The following is a 14,981-nucleotide window of genomic DNA, read 5'->3' on the forward strand; positions in this document are numbered from 1 at the left end:
GTTGTCCTCCAGCGTCCTCCCTTCCTCCCCTGCCACCACGGGTTGACTCTGACTGTCTGACTGTCTGACTGTCTGCCTGAGGCTACAGCTCTCCCCTGCAGCTGCCCTCTTCTGATTCCAGGAAACTTTTCCCTTCCCTCCCCCCTCCCTTCACATCTAGGGGTAATGCCAGCTCCTTTTGTTGCTAACTCCAGGGTGCACCCATTTCCTTTCATTGGGTTTCCTGAACCTTGCTCACAACTTTATAAATAGTCCCTTTAGTAAGCTTTCTCAGATTCTTATGCTCTTGACTCACACTGGAAGCTAGGACACCTAATGTAGTAAAAACAGCAGAACATTTTTTTTTTAAATCACAGTTTTTTACTCATTTTTCCCCAGTAAAATGTTAAATCCTTGAGGACAGAAGCTATCCTGTTCATGTTTCTATTCTCATAACATAAAGTAAGTAGGGTGAGCTGTCATTGTATCAGTGAGTGTTATATGTAATGATGCTCCCTGAGTCCTTAAGAATTGTCTAAATTATGTTTGATAAGAAAGATTTAGCAAAGTTGGGTGTGTATGCCCATTTTAGTGCTTATCGGTATAAGCTTCACCTTGTTGGATAGTTCAGTTCCCTGGGACCAAAGAGAGACTTTATTAAGAAAGAGTTAGGGGGCACCTGGGTGGCTCAGTGGGTTGAGCCGCTGCCTTCGGCTCAGGTCATGATCTCAGGGTCCTGGGTTCAGGTCCCGCATCAGGCTCTCTGCTCGGCGGGGAGCCTGCTTCCTCCTCTCTCTCTCTCTCTCTCTCTCTCTGCCTGCCTCTGTGCCTGCTTGTGATCTCTCTCTGTCAAATAAATAAATAAAAATCTTTAAAAAAAAAAAAAAAAAAGAAAGAGTTAGGTACAGCTTTCTTATTACTCGTTTGTGTGGCGATATCCAGACAGTGGTTTGCTGATTTTGCTAATTGTTTCTGAACTAGAAAGATACTATATACTATTTGTTTCCACTTCCCTGAGAACACAATTTTTTTACCCAAGAACATAAATTTTTTTAACAAATGAAGTTGATGCCAGTATCCTCTCCTCTCTCCCCTCCCCCACGTACCCCATCCCCGCAATGTAAAAGGAGGTTGTAATTTATTAAGGTTACCAGTTAAGTTACTAAATTATATTTGTGTAACATTTTAAAGGTGATTATATTCGGTTATATACATTCACAGATTATTAGTGTGATTATTTTCCTACCAATTTTTGGTTTTATTTTTTGCATTTTGTTATTGATGTTTTCTTTTGACCTAAAGAATATTTTATCTTTGGGCACCTGGGTGGCTCAGGGGGTTAAGCCGCTGCCTTTGGCTCAGGTCATGATCCCAGAGTCCTGGGATCGAGTCCCGCATCGGGCTCTCCGCTGAGTGGAGAGCCTGGTTTCCTCTCTCTCTCTGCCTGCCTCTCTGCCTGCTTGTGATCTCTCTCTGTCAAATAAATAAATAAAATCTTTAAAAAAAAAAAAAGAATATTTTATCTTTAATCGTCACACATTTTAATTATATTTCTATAGTTTTGTGACTTGGTCTCCCCCCTCCCTTTTTTTTTTTTTTAGATTTTATTTATTTATTTGACAGCAAGAGAGGGAACACTAGCAGGGGAGTGGGAGAGGGAAAAGCAGGCTTCCCGCTGAGCAGGGAGACCAATGCAGGGCTCGATCCCAGGACCCTGGAATCATGACCTGAGTTGAAGGCAGATGCTCAACAACTGAGCTACCCGGGCGCCCCTTTTTTCCCCTTTTGACCTTGACTTCTTTCTTGTTATTTCTTTGGAGCAAAACCTTAAGCACTTGGCTGTGTGGCCTTGAGGTATAGTTTTAATAAAAGCTTTGCTGAGTAATCATTTGGTATAAAATCCCAACCAAATCCATTAATAGAAAAAAGAAAGCAATATCTTTTCAAGGTTAACTTTCTTTGTGGTCGCTCCCACGAATAATACATACTCATTACATTCATCTAATTATTATTGCCTGCCTGTTATAATTTAAGGTCCATTTTTCTGGTAAAGACAACCAGAAAAGTCCTTAAATTTAAGAACAGTTATGAAGGAATTTATTCATTAAAGACAAATTCCTATATAGTGGAGTTTTGCTTATATAAAATTGTTGTCAGTACTCCAGGAAGATGTCCAGGAATACCCTCTAGTTGGATAGTCAGTTGTGTATTAATTAAAATGGCAGTGGGACGCCTGGGTGACTTAGTCGTTAAGCGTCTGCCTTCGGCTCAGGTTGTGATCTCAGGGTCCTGGGATCGGCCCTGCATCAGGCTCCCTGCTCAGCGAGGAGCCTGCTTCTCTCTCTGCCTTTCTCCTGGCTTGTGCTCTCTCTCTTTCAAATAAATAATAAAAATCTTTAAAAAAAAATAAAATAATAAAATGGCAATAGCATGGCCACCTTCTTTTTCTCCTTTTTAAATTTTTGACATTACTAAATGCTCTCACAACCTAGAGATAAACATGGGGCACCTGAGTGGCTCAGTTGGTTAAGCATCTGCCTTTGGCTCTGGTCATGGCCCCAGGGTCCTGGGATCGAGTCCAGCACTAGGCTCCCTCCTCAGTGAGGAGTTTGCATCAACCTTTTCCCCATCCCTGATTGTGTTCTCTCTTTCTCTGTCAGTGTCAAATAAACAAATAAAATCCTTTAAAAAATAAATAAATAAAGAGGTAAACATAACATTCCTTAAAGCACTTTTATTTTGTGAGGTTTAAAATTAATTTAATAACTTCATTCGGAAACTGAATAAGCCCTTGAAATCTGCTGGACATGTAGCTGCTCATTCCCTGGAAAACTAGTCATTCAGGGTATCACCAGTCACTCTGTGTACAGTCTCCATTACCTCTCCTCTACTCTGCTAACCAGTAAGTGACACTACTTGTGACGTTGTTATCCATTTGCAAATTCACGACTGTAACAGTGGTGGGAAATGGTGAAATAATGAAAAGTAGCAAGCACTGACTTAAATAATTTTACCTTTCTGAAAGTTTCCTGAATTTTCTATGAGACAGACAACCAAATTGAAACCTCCACCTTCCTGGCAAAGATGATAGTCACACTGAAATCCCTGTGTTGAGTACAAGGAGAGGGACAGGGACTGACAAGAGGGGTCTGAAGGCCGCCCCCTTTCACTGAGAAGCTGTTGTGTTCACCTCAGGGAAGTCTCCTCCAGCCATCTCTTAGCTCACTGGCCTTGTTCACCTTATTTATTTTGGCCTCAAGGTAGTAAGAGTCTGGGGTGCCTGGGTGGCTCAGTGGGTTAAAGCCTCTGCCTTCGGCTCAGGTCATGATCTCAGGGTCCTGGGATCGAGCCCCACATCGGGCTCTCTGTTCAGCAGGAAGCCTGCTCCCCCCTCTCTTTCTGCCTGCCTCTCTGCCTACTTGTGATCTCTGTCAAATAAATAAATAAAATCTTTAAAAAAAAAAAAAAAAGATAGTAAGAGTCTACTGTATTATTTGTTTTCAAGCTCTGCCCAGGGAGCTCTCGGGGTTCTTGGCATCTCCTCCAGAGTCCCACCATGGGTGGAATGCAAGGCCCAGTGGGAGCGCTTCTCTCTGTGACTGTCTCTCAGTTTTTCTCAGTAAAGGGTTGTGTCACTTCTAAGATCCCTCCAAACTGTGGAAAAGCTCATTATTCTGCTTACAGTCTCTTTTCTTCATTTCTTTCTTGGGAGAGGCTTTAGTCAGTCAGATTGAAAGCTAACCCTCTAGATACAGTCGAGAGGGAAAAGTGCTGAGTTCGTGTTTGGAGCTGGAAGTCTGGGTGAATGATCTCGTGGAAGAATATCACTTTCCTTTAAAAAGGGAGGGGTGGGAAAAAATACACATAGGATGTGAGTCCTGGAAGAAAATCCCCATATTTGGACAAAACTTTGGAATTGGCAGCAGTGAGCAATTTATGAGAACTCATGAAAAGTACAAAAAAAAACTTACTAAAGAGTACATTTGGGCTATTCTGTTCTTTTTAAATTTGAGATGATCATTGTAAATCAGTTGCCTTGTATTTCTCATATAGATAATATACTCTATTATTTGCTTTGGGCAAATTTTTTAAGCTTTCAGGAGTTTATAAATTATAGCAAATTGGTATTATTTCTATTTCATGATACATTGCTTCAAAAGTTATTCATGGCTGTTTTTAATTGAATTGTCCATGTAAAGAGAAAAGCATAAAAGCCACTTGAATTATAGTTTCTATTGTCTATGGAATACCCAAACAAACTTCTATAGGAAAACTAAATAGTTAGGTCAATTTTCTAGCTATTTATAGAGACCTAATTTTTTTTTTTATCATCCCATTGGGATAAGAAACAAAGGAAGTAACAATTATTCTTGGATCTCACATTTAGCAAATCCTCACATATTCTTTCTCTACATAGTATAATTAATAGCACCAAATCCGGGGTCAGGCAGAATGGATTCAAATTCTGGCTAAGTGACCTTGAACAAGTCATTTTACCTCTCTGTCACTGTTTCCTTATCTACAGTGGAAATAATTATGTTTCCTTCCTTGTGTATTGTTGTGGAGAGTGGATGATTTAATATGTGATACACTCAGTACCCCTAGCCCATGGTTGGCATGGTTTTGTGTATTAGCCATTATTATAATATTGAGCCAAAGATCAGAGATTGTAATCCTTAATGAAAATCCAGCCTGTGATAAGAGGGTCTCCATGCTCAGGTAATTTGAAAAGTATAGTTGAGGAAGTAAGTTCAAGAAAAATTAATCTGGTAGCATTCTATGAAAAGATTGATGCAGAAAGACACTGGAGTCTCAGGGACCGGTTAGGATGCTATATTCCAGGCAAGAGGTAGAAAAATGTCCTGAACTACCGTCTCCGTCCATTCAGACTCTAACAAAAGTACCATAGACTGGGTGGCTTATAAACAACAGAAATTTATTGCTCACTGTTCTGGAGGCTAGAAGTCCAAGATCAAGGCAAGTCTGGTGTCTGGTGAGACCCACTTCTTGGTTCATAGAAGGCCATTTTCTCTGTATTTGGTGGAAGGGAAGAGAGATCTCTTTGGAGGCCCTTTTAGAAGAACACTAACTCCATTTGTGAGATAAGCTCCACCCTCGTGCCCTATCACCTCTTAAATGTCCCACCTCCTAATACACATTTAGGGTTAGGATTTCAACATACAAATTGGAGGGGAAGGACGCAAATGTTCACTCTATTGCAATGACCATTGTAGTGTTGATAGAAGAAGGAAATGATGTGTGAGAGGTTACAGGTGCACAAGGGGCTTCAGGGAAAAGAATAACTAACTGACTTTCAAACTGGGTCACTAGCTTTATGAATTTAACAGACCCAGGATCGTTCTTTGGTTCCTCAACAGTTTCTATATTTTGAGAATTAAGGAATGCAAACTTTAAAAGACAAATAAAGATTAAAATATGATCATATATTATGTTGTTACTATATAATAAATAGCTACTCATCATCATGAAGAAGCATATAGATAAGAATAAGATCTTTTAAAGAACTTTGCTCCACTTAAGAAAAATTAACCTATTGTTCTGATTCTTTCAAATTCCTACATTATATTGTGTCAGGACTAGAGGTTTGTTATTCTTCGATTCTCATCTTCTGTCCCAAGACTGTTGATGTAAGGATATGAGGAACACAGACATAAACCTGTTGAGAATTAAACCATCACCTTCTTCATCTGATCCAGCCTGCTGTATATCTAAAAATACATATGTAATTATTGAGAGTTGCAGATAATCTTAGTCTGTTATTTCATAAGCATTTTTATTATTTCCAGGTCCGATGGATGATGTACTGGATTGTGTTTGCTCTGTATACTGTGATTGAAACAGTAGCAGATCAAACAGTTGCTTGGTAAGTTCTAGCACTGAAAAGGGCCAGACTATAGACTCCTTATCAGGTGTCCCAAGTTCTTACCTACTCTTGCTGGTAACCAAGTGAATTGGATGAAGTTCCCTAATTATCCAGCATTTCATTTTCATCTGGCTTCCATGTAAGAACATTACTTTACTTACAGGCCCCGCCTCATGATAAGGGCAGCTCATTCTTCTCCCCATTGGTTGCTCTTTGCCACATCCCACACAGGTCCCCGTATCTTGGAATAGAAAAACTTGGTTGTCATTATCCTTTTTCCACATGATGACTTCAGGCTATTTTTCTTTATCACTTCCTAAATGACTCCCCCTTTGAAGCCCACAGCATCTGGTTCTAGCACTCCCTCCCCATCCTTAAAACTCTCAACTACAAACATTCAGACTGGATGACGTCAGCATGCACGTGGACACCCACTCACCACCAGCTCCTTGGCTGCTCTGTTCCAAATAGCTGAGACAAAATTAAAGCATGTTTATATCCTCAAGGATTTAACATTTTACCAAGAAGTAATACCAAGTGGAACAACTTGAATCTCCTTGTGCCATGTTTCACTGGTGAATTTCTGTCTAAACCTTATCATCACTTGAAGAGGTCCTCCTTTTAAAATCTTTAAACCTAATACTTTGTGTCTTTACCTGGGCTCCCAAAGGCAGCCCCCCAGAGCGTCAGCCAGGTGCCCATATAGGTATCGGTTTGAACCTCCCCATTCCCTTTACTCACTACCTCCATGCCCTCCTGCCTCTGTTTCAAACATTTGCTGTTCTCTCCTTAAACTGTCTTCCTGTGGCTTTGCTCTTCTCATCATACTCTCATAGCACATTAGGTCACGTTGGATTGCTAGAAAAAAATAGAGAAGTCACCGGGCTTAAATGTTCTTAACAAGTTGCCCTCATTCATGAACTTCTCTGTGTCTGCACCCATCTTTCTCTTCTGATTTGAAACCTAAGTAGTCCTTCCTCTAACCCAAAGTTCATTCATTTACCTGTTCGGTGTTTGGTGTAGAGTTTTGGGAGAGGGTTTTTATTTGGTTTTAAGGGGCAGAACAATTTCAAACTATGCTAGGTCTTCTTAAATTTTGAGGTTCTCTTTTTCAAGATCTCATTTTTTTCCTGATTGCAGAGGTAGCATGTATGCATTAGTAAAAATTGAGTGATGTAGAAAAAGTTTACCAGGAACAGTGGAAGTCCGGAAACTCCTCTGTAATTGCACCAGGCAAAGACCCTTTGTTGACTACACAGCAATCATTCCTTACTGCCCTGTACCCCTCTGCCTTGTCAGGAGAGCCCAGATTTGTTCAGATGTCACATATCTTAATAGTTCCTGGCCCAAGGATGCTAGTCCCCTACAGTATATTAGTTCACTTTTGCTGTGGCAGTTGACAACCCTTTTAACCACAGTGAGTTAGAAGAACAAACACATATTTCTTGCTCAAGCCATTTAAGGGCAGAAGGTTGGCTGCAGCGTTGCTGGGCTCAGCTCAGTTTTAAGTGTCTTCTTGTTTGAGGACCAAGGCTGAAGAAGCAGCTGTTCTCATGGCAGACAGCAAAAATTCAAAGCAAGAGGTTGGGAGATGCCAGGGCGAGGAAGTCAAGGGGCATTTGAAGCTTTTGCATGCATGTGATATGTCAGACTGATGTGAAGTTGGCCAAAGCAAGTCACATGCCTACACCACAGTCATTGCTCTAGGAAGTACACTCAGCCTACAGGGAGAGAGAGCACTGCAAAGTCACATGGAAAGGGGCATGCGTTGGTGTGATAACGCTGATTCCCAGTCTACCACATGGGAATTCCATTCCCCTTACAAGTGAAGGATTGTCTGCCCAGCGCTGCAGTTCCAGCCAAATGAGATTGGAAGGGAAGTTCTCAGGGGCTTCTGAGAAAGAGAAGGAAATGTGTTCATGGCGTAACTTTGTGCCCTTGGAGCATGTAAAACTGAGTCCTGGTGCGCAGAGAGATGTCAGGTACCAGCCTGTGGCAGGGTTGGGTGTGCCCCTCACTGCCCTGGGTAGATGCTATTAATGTTCCCTCTGGACCACTACAGTCCGTTAGCATCTTGCCTATGGTCTCTTCAACAGAAGAATCTTGTACTAGAAGTTGCTGGTTCTCTGCAGGAGAATCTAACCCTCTTTGGTTAGAACTCATTTATAGTTTATGAAATTAAGTCAGTTCAAATATAGTTCTTTCATCAATTGCTCACTTTTACATGTGAAGACTTAACTCAGTGATTGAACTTTCTTAAAATCTTGTGTGCTGGGCACCTGGGTGGCTCAGTGGGTTAAAGCCTCTGCCTTCGGCTCAGGTCATGATCCCAGGGTCCTGGGATCGAGCCCCACATCCGGCTCTCTGCTCAGCAGGGAGCCTGCTTCCTCCTCTCTCTGACTGCCTCTCTGCCTACTTATAATCTCTGTCTGTCAAATAAATAAATAAAATCTTTAAAAAAAAAAAATCTTGTGTGCCTTCGTGAGTGTGTGCATATGTGATTTCCTCCTTGTAGTTTAGTTTCACCAGCAGTTTTTTTCAAATTTTTTCTTGTTAGGTTCCCCCTGTACTATGAGCTTAAGATTGCCTTTGTTGTGTGGCTGCTCTCTCCCTATACCAAAGGAGCAAGTTTAATATATAGAAAATTCCTTCATCCGCTTCTGTCTTCCAAGGAAAGGGTAAGATACATAAATTATTTCTACGAATCGTTTGTTAGAAATGTACATCATGGCATGGTTTATGCTATAAAACAAGTGAAACTGTCATTTCATGGGCGGGGGAAGGTCCTCGTTTTTGGCTTCTTGACACTATTGTCACACCAACTTTCTATCTGTGAGTCTATTTGTTTCTCCCCAGGAGATCGATGACTATATTGTACAAGCCAAGGAGCGGGGCTATGAGACAGTGGTCAACTTCGGGCGCCAAGGGTTGGCTTTCGCAGCCACTGCTGCTGTCACTGCAGCCGTGAAGGTAACTGTTCACTTACGTGTTTTATTCAGTGTCACATTAAAGCCAATGGACAAAGTCGGGTGGCTCTTTATTCCAGATCATTATAAAATTTTGGCAGAATTTTGCTTTCTGCTTATTTTTGTAATGCAGGAAAGAACAAGTGGATAATTTAAAAAACACTTTAATGCATGTTTTTTGTAACTACTCAGTATTTTGGAAGTCTTAATTGATCACAAAATGAGAGCTAGTTAATATAGAAACGCATACCTAAAGATGTCATTTTGTCATAATTTTCCTACTTTATAATCTTAAAGTAAGGTTGAGTAAATCACCTCTAGTAAAGATGACAATTCTTTCTTTCCCTGTGTCTGGTGTCCCCCTCTTTCTGTCTATCTCTCTCTCCTCCCCCTCGATGGCAATATCTTGATAGGATTTCTGGCTTACTCCTGCACCCCTACTTCACTCAATTTGAGGTAACTGATTACTCAAAATAAGGCATGAAAAATTCTGTTCTTAAAACTTGAGATTTTACTCAGCTAGTTACTAATGTCATGTGTCATGTTTTGCAAGTGAAGTTATCAAATGTGTGCCTTCTGTGAAAACTCGCATTATGGCGTTTGGATTTCTTTGCATGTAGTTTTTTATGTGATTTATTTTAAATACCGTAGCATAATTGATTTTGGTGTGTAGTATGTGGAAAGAAAATGGGCTTCAGATCCAGAAAATGCTGAGTGTGACTTTCTAAATAACTGTTGGTGATTTACTTACCTCTTTGTTCACTGGTTGCTTCATGTATAAAATGGGGATAACATACCTATCTGTGAGAGCATATACAAAAGCATAGTGCTTGCCAAAATATAGCAGGACTCCACTGAACATTAATAACAACGTCTGTCCCTCTCTTTCCAGTGAAAATTTGGGTTTGTTGCTATTAAGTTTAATTGAGATTAAGTAATATTCCAGCTTTTGAGTTAGGCTTTTTCAACTCGGGTATCTTGAACCAAAATACCAATGCTGTGGGAATAAATATTCTAATTAAGTGGTGATTCTATATAATAACAATGGTGAAGGGATGTCAAATATTCAGTGGGGTTTCCAGAATGATCCTTAATTTTTCAGAGTGATCTTTAGCTCAAGTACAATTAATATGATCAACAGATTTAAAAATCAAATTTATACTCAAATTATAATCCCAGAAGTATTGCATTAAGAATTAAATAGAAACTTACTAACTCTGCAGCCCTAGCCATATAAGACAACTGTATTATTAACGATTATTAACTGTCAGCACTGTGGTAAATTACAGTTTGCCCATTACTTGGCTTTTAAATGCTTTTTCTTTTATTAGTATAGATATAAACAGATACTGAAATAGTGAAATTTTCATCTCATTGAAGGACTGTTTTCCATTTTAAAAGTTCATTTGCTTTTTATTTCTTGCTTAATGGAAATACATGCTTGATTTCCACATGTACTGAAAAAGAGCATCCAAGAGATCTAATTTTCAACAACTAGGAATTCTACAAGTGATCACAGATGCGGTTATCAAAGAAATAATGCAGTGATACTTCCCAAAACTGAAGGACATGAACCTCTAGATTGAAAAGGCCAACAGAGTACATAGCACAATGTATGGAAAAAAAAAAAAAGACCGACTGGGAGGAAGGTCACTGGAATATTCCAAAACACCAGAAAGAAGGAAAAAAATTTTAAGGATTCCAAAGATAAAAAGTATGTCACATTCAGATGATCGAGAATCAGAAGGGCAATTAAATTTCTAAATAGTTACAATGAAAGTTTGAAGACTGAAGAGTAATACCATCCATGATATCATAATGATTTTCACCATTAGATTCTATAAGTCAAGCTCTCCGTCATGTGTGAGCCTAGAAAATAAATAATCTTCTTTTTTTGTTTTTGAAGCATGCAAAGTCACAAAATTGACTTCGTGTGTGTTCTTTGTCAGGGTACTGTGCTCTTCCAAAATTAGGGACTAATCCATGGAAAAGGAAACCCACAGGATCTAGGAGACAGGGAGTCCAACACAGAAGGAAGGTGACAGGACTCTTTCCCAGGATGAACATGCAGAATGTGCGAGTCCAGACAACAGCAGGCCAAGATGGGATGTGATGGGTTCAGGGTGCCAGGACAGGGGTCTCAGGGAAAAGTACGGGGAGAGAGTATCTAATAGGTTAATCCCCTGCAGGAATGATACTTAAACTGGTCAGCACATGCTCCAACCAGTCAACCAGAAGACACACTAGACACCATGAAAAATGCGCTAGAGGCAATGTTAAGACCAAGGACATAGGACGACTGATCAAAATGCATCCTTAAAAATGGGATATTGTTAGCTCTGGAAAAGAAAGTTATATAGGAAAGGAAATATAATAATGGAGTATGACTCGGCCCAGCAGCAAACAGCATGCACGTCATAATCATGAGAATATAGACTGTAGGTTGAACAGCTGTGATTTTGCTCTATCAGAAAGGTGGGGGAAGGAGAGGAGATGGAAGAGAAAGAAAACCCTCACCTGCCAGATAGGAAAGTAGAGGGTTTTAAATGGTGCCAGCAAGAAGATGGACAGGAAAACAAGAAAGCCTATTGCTTTTGTTATAAAATTTAACTTTATTTGACTTCACAAATGAAGTGCCATTGACCCTTGAACAATCAAGACTATCAACTTGTTGGATCCAATTATATACCAGTTTTCTTCAGTAAATACAGTATAGTACTGTGTATATGTATTTTCTCTTCCTTAATAAGATTTTCTCAGTAACATTTTCTTTTCTCTAGCTTACTTTATTGTAAAAGGACAGTATATAATACATATAACCTGCAAAGTACATGTTAATCAACTGTTGTCAGTGTGACTTAGAGTCACCGTAGGCTGTTAGTTAAATCTCAAGGGAGTCAAAACTTAGACACAGATTTTTTTACTGCCCGGTGAGTTGATGCGCATACCCACCACATTGTTCAAGGGTCAACTGGTACAGGTCTTAAACCAGCCCCCCAAGAAGATGCTTTCTGAATTTTACATATTTAAAAGCATCATTAATATGATTCTATGGCATAGCAACTAAAAATTAAATTGCAACTTGAAACACTGCTTAGAAAATGTGGACTTTTTAGAACATTGTTCTGGGAAACAGAAAAGCATAGAAATCCCATTTTTCCTCCTCTCTTTAACATCTAAGTATCATTTCTAGTCCCGGAACTCTGTGAGACACCTTTCTACATACTGTGACCATTTCATGGGATATTTATTTTACTTGGACTTATGGTTATAACTTCCAAAGCCTCTATGTGGGGAATCAGAAATCCCCACTTTATTATCTTCTCCTCATTGTCTCCTCGTTTATTTGTATTTTATCCTTTGCTGTGATCGGTGTTTGGCATCCTGTGTATTTGTTCAGCATGGGTTTGTTCAGTGCCTGCTATACAGCAGGTGCCGGGCGTGCAGCCGTGGGCAAGACAGACACAGTCCCTCCTCTCACAGGCTGCTGTCTCGCCGAGGGTCTGTTTTCACTGACTGACAATTTTATCTCATCTGCAGTGGCTAAGAGCTTTCCCCCTGCCCTCCCATTATTAAAATAAGCATTAGCTCACAGAAATGCTTTCCTTTAGAAAGGCTATACAAGCATTTCTTCTTTGTGATTCACTGTTTGTTTTTATCTAGATATTTAGCATCATAAAACCACCTCCCCACTTCAAAGGCAGGAAATAGAGAACATAAGAACCATCTGAGTTACCACTGCAAATCGGACACATGTCCCATAATTTGAATTCATTTTGGAACTTTCCCTTCTTGTTTGTGATGTGGTGGTCCTTTTGTTATCAAGATCACTGTGCGTGAGGTAGCTGTCTCCATCCCAGTGTGAATGTTGGCTTCAGCCATCCTGGCTTTTATTCATTAGAAATAATCATTAAATATGCTGAATGTAGCATTATGTTAAAACTGTTTGCCTCAAGTTGGACTGTACCTATTTTCATGTAAGTGAAATTAGTTTCATCTCTGGAGATGTCAAAGAAAGGCATGGTGATGGAAGAAATCACTGAACCAGACATTTCAGACTAAAGAGTAAATTGAAACTGAAATAGGAAATAGGTCAAGTTTAAGGAGAAACTTCAAGAAAGCCAATAGTAAGCCTTGAGAATTAATTTAAGATTTTTACAACCTATAGTTTGTTAAAAATATCTTTCAGGCTAAAAATGATTGGACTCTTGGTGTGACCTTTAAAGACGGGTAATAGCCCTACCTAGGATTCCCAGGTTGAATCACCTGAGCATGTTAAAGATGAAAATAGGAATCTAATCAGAACATTTATGACACTGTAAAGCAATTTTCTGAAAATGTTACTCAGTTCTATGACCTCATTACCAGGCATCTGTTCGCAAGGTCAGTGTACAAGTTTATTTTGGCTGAGCAAAGCACACACATATGAAGGACCTTCAAGGACTTTGCTGAGGACGTTCAGCATTCCATAGCTTTCACATGAGAAATGCAGGTGGCTTTTTACAGATGAGCAACACAGATAAAGGACAGAGGAAGAAAAATACTGCTAGTCATATTAACCATCTCTGAATTTTCTCTGGCAGCCTTTTCTTGGTGAACTCTTTAGCAGATATTGTTTTAAAAAAATCAATTATCACAGAAATTAGAGTCTTACAGGTAAAATTGCTAAAATCTAATAAACTATAAATGATGCTGATTAGGTCATACTCCTGACATCTTGCTGTCTGCTTTAAAGGCTTTCTGTTTGTAAGAGGATTTAGCATATTCAGCTGCTTTGTATCATCCATTTAAAAAAAAAAAAAATAGCATTTGTCCTGACAACAGAAAGGTCACACTATTTTCCCTACAATCTAGGGAAGCAGAATGTTATAATGAATATTTAATTTACTAATAGTCTAGTTATCTGCATTGTCTAGCCCGATTCTACCCTAATTTAATTAGTCATGAGATTCTGGGCAGACCGTCTGCACTGATCTAAGTATTAATTTTCTCACCTATAAATCAAAGAGCTGAAACCTGACTTCTAAATCCTCTTAGACCTCTGAAACAGTGGTTGGTCCTCAGTGGGAGGGAATTTTGCCCCCAGAAGAACATTTGGCAACGTCTGGAGACATTTTGGGTTGTCACAGCTGACAGTGAGGGGTGCTGCTATTTGTATCTAGAGGGTAGAAGTCAGGAATGCTGCATAAATATCCTGTGATCCACAACAAACAATTTTCCAGCCCAAAACAGCAATAATGCGGAGACTGAGAAAGCTTGATCTGAAAGTATGAGTCAGGGGCACCTAGGTGGCTCAGTGGGTTATAGCCTCTGCCTTCAGCTCAGGTCATGATCCCAGAGTACTGGGATCGAGCCCCACACTCTGCTCAGCAGAGAGCCTGCTTCCTCCTTTCTCTCTGTCTGCCTCTCTGCCTACTTGTAATCTCTGTCTGTCGAATAAATAAGATCTTTAAAAAAAGTTTTAGTCAGAAAAATCTTAAAATGATATATGAATATGTATAGACAGTTTTGGTGTGGTGGGTTACAAATGATTTTATTTTCTTCTTCATATCTTCCTCTGTTACAAATGTCCTTTGATAAATATATATTGCTTTAATCTTAAAAGCATTAAAATAGGGGCACCTGGGTGGCTCAGTGGGTTAAGCCTCTGCCTTCAGCTCAGGTCATGATCTCACGGTCCTGGGATGGAGCCCCGCATTGGCTCTCTGCTCAGCAGGGAGCCTGCCTCTCTGCCTACTTGTGATCTCTCTCCCTGTCAAATAAATAAATAAAATCCTTAAAAAAAAAAAAAGGCATTAAAATATATTATTCACCTAATACAAATGCAGTCCGTTCCATTCTAGACTTAATCAGATTAATTGTCAAATGTCCTTAGGGGAAAAGGAGGTGTCCTTAAAAACTTGGAACTAACCTTATCTAAATTTTAATGTAATATGTCAAAGAGCAACAAGAAATAGAGCTTAATAGCTATTTATTATTGAACAGTATAGTAAGAATTATTTTGCAGGAGAGTGTAACATTACAAAGACTACTGATTATGTTTTTAAATTCCTTTCTTTTTTAAAGATTTATTTATTTTTATTTAAGAGAGAGAGAGCATGTAAGGGGGATGGAGGTGGGGAATTCTCAAGTAGACTCCCCACTGAGCACAG

At 39.6% G+C, this 14,981-nt stretch overlaps 1 protein-coding gene across 2 annotated transcripts in view; it reads left to right on the forward strand.

Annotated features, from left to right (window-relative positions):
* The window catches only part of REEP3 (receptor accessory protein 3), a 99,148-nt gene that overhangs the window by 65,307 nt on the left and 18,860 nt on the right, over nt 1–14,981 (forward strand). For both annotated transcript variants that reach the window (XM_044239617.1, XM_044239618.1), the window contains exons 3-5: nt 5,787–5,863; nt 8,421–8,541; nt 8,720–8,833. In XM_044239617.1, the coding sequence (XP_044095552.1) occupies nt 5,787–5,863; nt 8,421–8,541; nt 8,720–8,833 (312 nt within the window). The remainder of the gene's footprint in view (nt 1–5,786; nt 5,864–8,420; nt 8,542–8,719; nt 8,834–14,981) is intronic.

This window comes from Neovison vison, chromosome 2 (assembly GCF_020171115.1).
Source record: "Neovison vison isolate M4711 chromosome 2, ASM_NN_V1, whole genome shotgun sequence".
Taxonomy (NCBI): Eukaryota; Metazoa; Chordata; class Mammalia; order Carnivora; family Mustelidae; genus Neogale; species Neogale vison.